This window comes from Rhincodon typus, chromosome 26, assembly GCF_021869965.1.
Source record: "Rhincodon typus isolate 14 chromosome 26, sRhiTyp1.1, whole genome shotgun sequence".
NCBI classification, from domain to species: Eukaryota; Metazoa; Chordata; class Chondrichthyes; order Orectolobiformes; family Rhincodontidae; genus Rhincodon; species Rhincodon typus.
This window is the reverse complement of record NC_063357.1, coordinates 2711701-2720490: the sequence shown is the minus strand read 5'-3', so window position 1 is coordinate 2720490 and position 8790 is coordinate 2711701. Positions and strand designations below refer to the sequence as shown.

The following is an 8790-nucleotide window of genomic DNA, read 5'->3' as shown; positions in this document are numbered from 1 at the left end:
GGGGCTAATTAGTGCGGACGGAGCCCAGAACTGGGGCTAATTAGTGCAGGGGAACACGGGTCTGTCTAACAGAAGTGTCATTTTTATTCTCGAGGCAAATTCCATTTGCTTTTCTCCATCACTGTTTGGAGCTGTTAACCACTTTGTGACATGTCGCCCAGGTTTCGCTGGGCCAAAGCTAATGGTTACAGAATGGGGTAATCAGCCCCATCTCTAGTGGGCAAGTGCATTTATTGCCCGTCCCTAGTTGCCCCTTGAGAAGGTGGGGGTGAGCTGCCTTCTTGAACCGCTGCAGTCCATGTGCTGACCCACAATTTCCCTTAGGGAGGGAATTCCAGGATTTTGACCCAGCGACAATGAAGGAACGGCGATATGTTTGCAAGTATTTAGGGGGAGGCAATGACCTAGTGGCATTATTGATGGGCTGTTAATCCAGACACCCAGGTTCGAATCCCGCCACAGCAGATGGTGGAATTTGAATTCAATAAATACCTGGAATTAAGAATCTAATGATGACCATGAATTCATTGTCGATTGTCGGAAAAACCCATCTGGTTCACTAATGTCCTTTAGGGAAGGAAACTGCCATCCTTATCTGGTCTGGCCTACATGTGACTCCAGACCCACAGCAATGTGGTTGATTCATAACTGCCCCCGGGTAATTAGGGATGGGCAATAAATGCTGCCTAGCCAGCGATGCCCCTCATCCTGTGAATGAATTAAAAAGGTCAGGATGGTGAGTGGCTTGGAGGGGAACTTGCAGGGAGTGGTGTTCCCATGTATCTGGTGCCTTTATCCTTTCTGATCCCACTATTTGATAAATGTCCCAAACCTCTGCCAAGGGACAGCCATAAACAAGGCTGATGGACAGGGGAAGGCAGGCTGTTGGGAACAATACTGATGTGTTTTTGATGTTGATAAATGGCTACTCATGGAGAAGATATCCAGTGTTTCCTGGAGTCTGGAGGACACCCAAAAACTCCCTTCAGGAAGTGAGTGGACACTGTTCACGAACGGAGACGAGAGACTCCAAGCCAGGGTGTGAGTTAGCAGCAACAAAACCAGGGGTCTCAGGACGAGGACTTTCGGTAGAATCACCACGTTAGCTCAAGGTGTCAGAGAGGGCTTAGAGGGTGACACAAGCGACAGAGAGTGGGATAGACAGAGAGTGGTGGGCGTGTGGAATGCGCTGCCAGCAGTGGTAGTGAAGTCAGGTACTTTAGAGACTTTTAAGCAACTCTTGGATAGGCACATGGATGATAGTATAATGTAGGGTCTGCAGGATAGATTGATCTTAGTAGGATAATAGGTCAGCACATCGTGGGTCAAAGGGCTTGAACTTTGCTGTACTGTTCTATGGAAGGGGAGCAACTCAGTCGTCTTGTTTGTTGCTCCTGACAGGTATTGTGGGACTGTGGTCGCTGGCGATCCTGGCTTTCGAGCGGTACATCATCATTTGCAAACCGATGGGCGATTTCCGCTTCCAACAGAGGCACGCAGTGTTGGGCTGTCTCTTCACTTGGATCTGGTCTTTGGTGTGGACAATGCCCCCTCTCCTGGGCTGGAGTAGTTATGTACCTGAGGGTAAGACAACGTGGGGACAAATATTCTGGGCACACAGCCACCTCAAACACAATTGACAAAGCATTACATTTATTGTGTACAGTTCTGGTCGCCACACTACACAAAAGACACAGAGGCTTTGCAGAGGGTGTTGCCTGTTTGGAGGGTATTAGCTATGAGGAGAGGTTGGACAAATGTGGTTTGTTTTCACTTGAATGTCGAAGGCTGAGGGATGACCTGATAGGAGTTTACAAAATGATGAGAGGCAGGGATAGAATGGATTGTCAGAGACTTTTTCCCAGGGTAGAAATGTCAATTATTAGGGGACATAGGTTTAAGGTAAAAAGGGGTACGTTTCGAGGGGATGTGAGAGGCGAGATTTTTACACAGAGGATGGTAGGTGCCTGGAATGTGCTGCCAGAGGAGGTGATGGAGGTGAATACAACAGTAACGTTTAACAGTAACAGGAATAGGCAGCAAATAGAGGGACACAGACCATGTAGAGGCAATGGGTTTTTACTTTAGAAAGGTATTGTGTGTCAGCACAGGTTTTGGTGGATCAAAGGGCCTGTTGTTGTGCTGGACTGTTCTTTACATTACAAAAAAAACACTCACAGAGCAGTAGGCCATTCAGCCCCTTCCTGCACTGTCCAATAAGATCATGGCTGACCTTTTACCTCAGCTCCACCTTCCCACCCTACCCTCACACTCCCTTTGTCCAAAGATTGATCCATTTCAGTCTGAAATGGACTCACAATCTGAGCATGCCCTACCCCCTCGGATAGAGAATCATAAATAATTCCCAGCACAGAAACAGGCCATTCAGCCCATCTGCTCCATGCTAGTGTTTTTGTTCCACACAGGCCCCTTCCCACCCTCTCACCATATCATTCTGTTCCTTTCTCCCTCGTGCATTTACTCAGCTTCCTCTTCACCATATCAATAGTATACATCGCTCTAACCTTTTCCTGCACACCCCAGTTCCACAATTTAAACACTCTTTGCTAAAGGAGTCTTTTCCTGAATTGCTGACTGCCTCTATCTTACATTTATGACCCAGTTTCTCCACAGTAACTGTGTCAACCGCTGTTATAATCTTAAAATCCTTGATCAGGTCACCTCCCGGTCTTCTCTTTTCCAGGAAAACTATCCCAATCTCTTCAACCTCTCGTGGGAGACAGAACCTCTCAATTCCGGTATCACCCGAGAGAATAATTTCCGTCCTTTCTCCAGTTCTCCCCATTCCTTCATGATTTCTGCAACAATCCGATCAGAGACCCATGGGATGCTCCTGAAGAACATTTCTCTGAGGGTAGAATTAATGTTTCCCCCTTCCTTTTATCTTTATGCTCAGTGGGCTATTCTCCAGTTCTAAGCCAGAAGATTGCGGTTCAAAAGCCTGTTAGAGACTTGAGCTTGTGGTCTGGGCCACCCCACCAGTGCAGTACTGGGGGGAGTGCTGCCCTGTTGGAACGGGGATTTTAAAGGAGGCATGAATCTGCCCCCTGTCACGGTGATGGGAAAGATTCCGTGGCATTGTTCTGAGGGAGACTGGGAGATCTCCCTTGGTGTCCTATTTATTCCTCAACATCATAAATAACCTCCCCAGTTTCAAATTGTTACTCCCAGGAGTTTGCTGTATACTGTTACTCCTGATGCTGTTCATTTTCCCCAATCTCTGCCTTCCAGTCCTGGTAAACCTTTTCTGTACCTTTTTCCAATGTAGAAAGACACCAGATTTTAGTCCAACGGGTTTATTTGAAATCACAAGCTTTCAGAGTGCTGCTCCTTCGTCAGGTGAAGTGTTTTTAAACTTCCAATTTAATGATATTCTTCCTCTAGGAGGGCAGCCAGAACTGTACACAGTAGTTGTGAAATCTACTCATTTTCCGAATTTCCGCTGTCCTTCAGGAAGCTGTGAAGAGTCTGTATCCATGACAACCTGCATTACACACTCACATTGTGTATTGACAATATAGTCATACAGCATGGAAACAGATCCTTTGTTCCAACTTGTCCATGCTGACCAATTTCCCAAACTAAACTAATCCCTTTTACCTGCGTTTGGCCCATATTCCTCTAAACCTTTGCTATTCATCTTCCTGTCCAACACTTTTTAAATGTTGTAACTGTACCCACATCTACCACTTCTTCTGGCAGTTCATTCCACACACAAACCACCCTCTGTGTTAAAACGTTGCCGCTCCGATACCTTTAAAATCTTGTCCCTCTCACCTTAAACCTATGCCCTCTAGTTTTGAACTTCCCCATCCCCTGTCATTCACCCTATCTATATCCCTTATGATTTTAATAATCTCTATAAGGTCACCCTCATTCTCCTACACTCCAGTGAAAAAGTCCCAACCTATCCAGCCTCTCCTTATAACTCAAACCCTCCATTCCTGGCAACATCCTGGTAAATCTTTTCTGAACCTGTTCCAGTTTAATAATATCTTTCCTATAACAGGACGACCAGAACTGCACACACTACTCCAGAAGAGGCCTGACTAACCTCCTGTACAACCTCAACATGACGTCCCAACTCCTAAATGGGCAGTTTTCCAATTTGTCAGGCAGGGGCTGTAGCCACCCAGTGTACTTTTAGTGTGTACTTGTAGTGGATAATTGCAGCATGTACTCAGACTATGTACACTGTACTGTGTGCCTGTACTGTACACTGTGCGTGTATGGACTGTGTGCCTGTACTGTACACTGTGCCTGTACTGAGCACTGACTGTGTCTGTACTGTATACATTGTACTCTGTGCCTGTACTATGTATTGACTGTGTGTGCCTTGTACTGTGTACATTGTACTCTGTGCCTGTACTATGTATTGACTGTGTGTGCCTGTACTGTGTACACCGTGCTCTGTGTCTGTACTGTGTACTGGCTGAGTGTGCTTGTACTGTGTACCCTGTACTGGCTATGTGTGCCTGTACTGTGTACCCTGTGCCTGTACTGGCTGAGTGTGCGTGTACTGTGTACCCTGTACTTGTACTGGCTGAGTGTGCATGTACTGTGTACCCTGTGCCTGTACTGTGTACTGGCTGAGTTTGCGTGTACTGTGTACCCTGTGCCTGTACTGTGTACTGGCTGAGTGTGCCTGTACTGTGTACCCTGTGCCTGTACAGTGACAGGTCAGTTATTAAAACCATCTCTTTTCTGGGCATTAGGTTTGCGAACATCTTGTGGACCAAACTGGTACACGGGAGGGAGTAACAACAACAGTTATGTGGTCGCTCTCTTTGTTACCTGCTTCATGATGCCGTTGAGCCTGATCATCTTCTCCTATGTCAGTTTGTTGGTGGTTCTCCGAGCTGTGAGTATGGGGGTGGGGGTGGGGAGGTCCTTGCTGCTCTGTTTGTCTATACTCTACCCGCACCCCAGAGACTTGGGCACTTCCTCAGGTCCTGGCCCTGGCAAAGTTTGACAGGGAATGGCAGACAGGCCATTCCTCTTGTCCTGCTTCCTCATGTACCCACAACTCAGAGCAACATACAGGCAGGAGTAGGCCATTCAGCCCCTTGAGCCTGATCTGCAGCTTAACTCTGTATACCTGCCTTTTTGTCCATATCCTCGAATATCTTTGCACAACAAAAATTTATCTCCAACTTAAAATGAGCAACTGAACCAGCATCCACTGCCATTACTGGAAGAGGCTTCCAAACCTCTCCCACTTGCTGTGTACTCCCTTCCCCCAATTGCCTCCTGTCCCTCTGTCCCACACCCTCAGACCCTTCCCCAGGGCACCTCAGCAGCTGGCAGCCCCTCTCCCCACAGAAACCCACCGGAAGGAGGTGTATTCGGTGAATGTGAGAGTCAGTGGGGATGGGATAGTAACCCAATGACATACAGACCCATCCAGTTTACTCATGTTCCTCACACAAGCCTACAGCATAGGCCCAGCCATGTGCAACTTCATACCCACACTGGCTGCTTCATCGTGTACAATGTTTGATAGGGACAGTGTAGAGGGAGCTTTACTCTGTATCTAACCCCGTGCTGTCCCTGTCCTGGGAGTGTTTGATGGGGGACAGTGCAGAGGGAGCTTTACTCTGTATCTAACCTTGTGCTGTCCCTGTCCTGGGAGTGTTTGATGGGGGGACAGTGTAGAGGGAGCTTTACTCTGTATCTAACCCCGTGCTGTCCCTGTCCTGGGAGTGTTTGATGGGGGACAGTGCTTATTTCTCTGATCTTGATGAATTTCATTTCTTTGAGAAGACTCTAGAAGGTATCAGTGAGCTGTTTGGGAGGATAGGCAGGTGGCAGAAGGAGAAGGTGTAGCTTTGTCAGTAAAGGAGGGATCAGTGAGAAATAATATCAGCACCGGAGATCAAAATATGGAATCAGACTGGGTAGAAATTAGAAATAGCCCAAGGGAAAGAACTCCTTGGTGGAAGTAATGTATAGATTCCCACACAGTAGATCCTCAGTGGGGCATGGTATCACCCAGAAAATACGCCAGGCTTGTAAGAGATATAACAATAATCAGGAGGTGATTTTAATATGCATATAGACTGGGTTAATCCAATTAGCCTTGAAGGAAAGTTCATTGAATATTTTATAGATTGGTTCTTGGAGCAGAATGTTGTGGAACCAATCAGGGAGCAGGTTATTCTGGAGCAAAAACAGACATTGCCAGAAAACCTCAGAAGGTCTGGCAGCATCTGTGCAGAAAAATCAGAGATAACGTTTCTGGGTCTGGTGAACCTTCCTCTTAATTTGATATTGTGTAATGAGGTGGAGTTAATCAATGATTTCATAGTAAAGGATCCTGTGGGGAAGAGTGATCACAGCATGCTAGAATTTCAGTTGGAGGGAGAGAAACTGGAGTCCCACACTAGTGTTCTGGAATTAAACAAAGCTACTTCCATTGACATGAGGACATGTGGAGTTGCAGGTGGACAGGGTAGTGAAGGTGGCATTTGGTACGCTTGCCTTTATTGGTCAATGCATTGAGTATAGGAGTTGGGAGATCATATTGTGACTGTACAGGACATTGGTTAGGTCACTATTGGAATAGTACATTCAGTTCTGATCTCCCTGCTATAGGGAGGATGGTTAAAACTTCAAAATGTTCAGAAAAGATTTACAAGGATGTTGCCAGGGTTGGAGGGTTTGAGCTACAGGGAGAGGCTGAATGGATTGAGGTTATTTTCCCTGGAGCGTCAGAGGCTGAAGGGTGACCTTATAGAGATTTATAAAATCATGGGGGGCTTGGATAGGGTGAATCGGCCAGGTCTTTTCCCCAGGGCGGGGGAGTCCAAAATTAGAGGGGCATAGGTTTAAGGTGAGAGGGGAAAGATTTAAAAGGGACCTAAGGGGCAACTTTTTCCACGCAGAGGGTGGTGAGTGTATGGAAGGAGCTGCCAGAGGAAGTGGTGGAGACTGGTACAATTACAACATTTAAACAGCATCTGGATGGGTATATGAATAGGAAGGGTTTAGAGGGACATGGGTCAAACGTTGTCAAATGGGACTAGATTAATTTAGAATATCTGGTCGGCAGGGATGAGTTGGTCAAAAGGGTCTGTTTCCAGGCTGCACAGCTGTATGACCCTATGACAGATCTGGTCCTTGTGAACTGTGCAGGAAAACTGGGCAGGTAGAGATGACCATTGATTGATGTTTGAGGAGATAGCCAGAGAGGAAGCAAGATTGTTAGAGAGGGGAGAAAGAAACATCCATGGCTAAGCAATGAAGTTAAAGATGATATTGAGACAAAAACTGATGCATACCATATCGCAAAAGTGGGTGGTAGGCTGGAAAATTGGGAAACCTTTAAAGATCAACGAAGGGTGGGGCAATCCAGAACAAGAGGTCATGGTTTTAGACTAAGGGGAGGGCAAATTTAAAACAGAGATGATGAGGAATTACTTCTCTCAAAGGGTCATGAATCTGTGGAATTCACAACCGCAGGTGGATCCTGGGACATTGAGTAAATTTAAGGGGGAGATAGACTGATGTTCAACGAGCAATGGGTTGAAGGGTATGGGTCGCGGGCAGGAAAGTGAAGTTGAGGCTGAGACGAGATCAGCCATGGCAGAGCAGGGTTTGAATGGCCTACTCCTGGTACTTATGTTCACTGCTTCCTTCTGCAGGTTGCTCAGCAACAGAAAGAATGTCAGACAACACAGCGAGCAGAACGAGAGGTTAGCCGCATGGTGGTGGCCATGGTGATGGCTTTTTTGATCTGCTGGCTCCCTTATACAACGTTTGCTTTGGTTGTTGCTGTGGATAAGGACATTGTGATTCACCCGACCTTGGCCTCCATGCCATCCTATTTCTCAAAGACCGCCACCGTCTACAACCCCATTATCTATGTCTTCATGAACAAACAGGTAGGAACGATTCTCCTGCATGTTATTCTTTTTTCACTCATGTTTGAACCAAGGCTGTCATGAGTTAGCTGTTGCCAACTCCACTCCAATGGACTCCTGGAGGTTTTATCACAGGAATCTGGCTGCCCTCAGACCTACCACTTCATTCTCCTATCATTGGTCACTCTATCCCTACCAAGCCCCACCTCTCCATAGTCTCCATTATGCGATTAGAGAATTCCTGTCTGTCAATCAATTTATCCCTGATCAATTTTTAATTGTGAATACGCATGTTCAAAGAGAATAAAAACCATTCTGCCTTTTTTCTCCATGTCCTTGGTTGCTGCAGCGTTTTGGAGATTTATCCACCAATCTCTGGCACGTCTGGGAGAATCTGGAATGATGGCAACCAAGGATTTGATCATGTGATTCTCTGGAACTTTCCTCAAAGTTGTGAATGTGATAGAAACTGGGGAATGGGAGTCTCATAGACTCATACTTTCCTCCCCTCTAAACTTGATTGTTCCAACACACCCCTTGCTGGTCTCCAATCTTCCCCATTAAATGAATCCATCCAACATCCCATAGTTGATGCCCAAACTTGCACAAAGTCCAATTTACCATCCTCTCTGGGCTCAGTGACCAACACCAAGCCCACAATAAGCAACACCTCCACTTTAAAATTCTTATCTTTGATTTAAAATCCATTTGAGGCTTCATGACCCCACCCCTAGGGAGCATTTATTGGCCAGAGGGCAGTTAGGAGTCAACCACATTGCTGTGGGTCTAAAGTCACATGTAGGCCAGACCAGGTAAGGATGGCAGTTTCCTTCCCTAAAGGACATTAGTGAACCAGATGGGTTTTCCCAACAATCGACAATGCGTTCATGGTCATCATTAGACTCTT

General features: G+C 46.4%; 1 protein-coding gene across 1 annotated transcript in view; it reads left to right on the top strand.

Moving 5' to 3' along the window:
* Positions 1-8790, top strand: part of LOC109922504 (pinopsin-like) — a 12321-nt gene that overhangs the window by 2730 nt on the left and 801 nt on the right. Inside the window, exons 2-4 of the mRNA XM_020522554.2 lie at positions 1402-1584; positions 4737-4882; positions 7665-7904. Coding sequence (XP_020378143.2) covers positions 1402-1584; positions 4737-4882; positions 7665-7904 — 569 coding nt within the window. The remainder of the gene's footprint in view (positions 1-1401; positions 1585-4736; positions 4883-7664; positions 7905-8790) is intronic.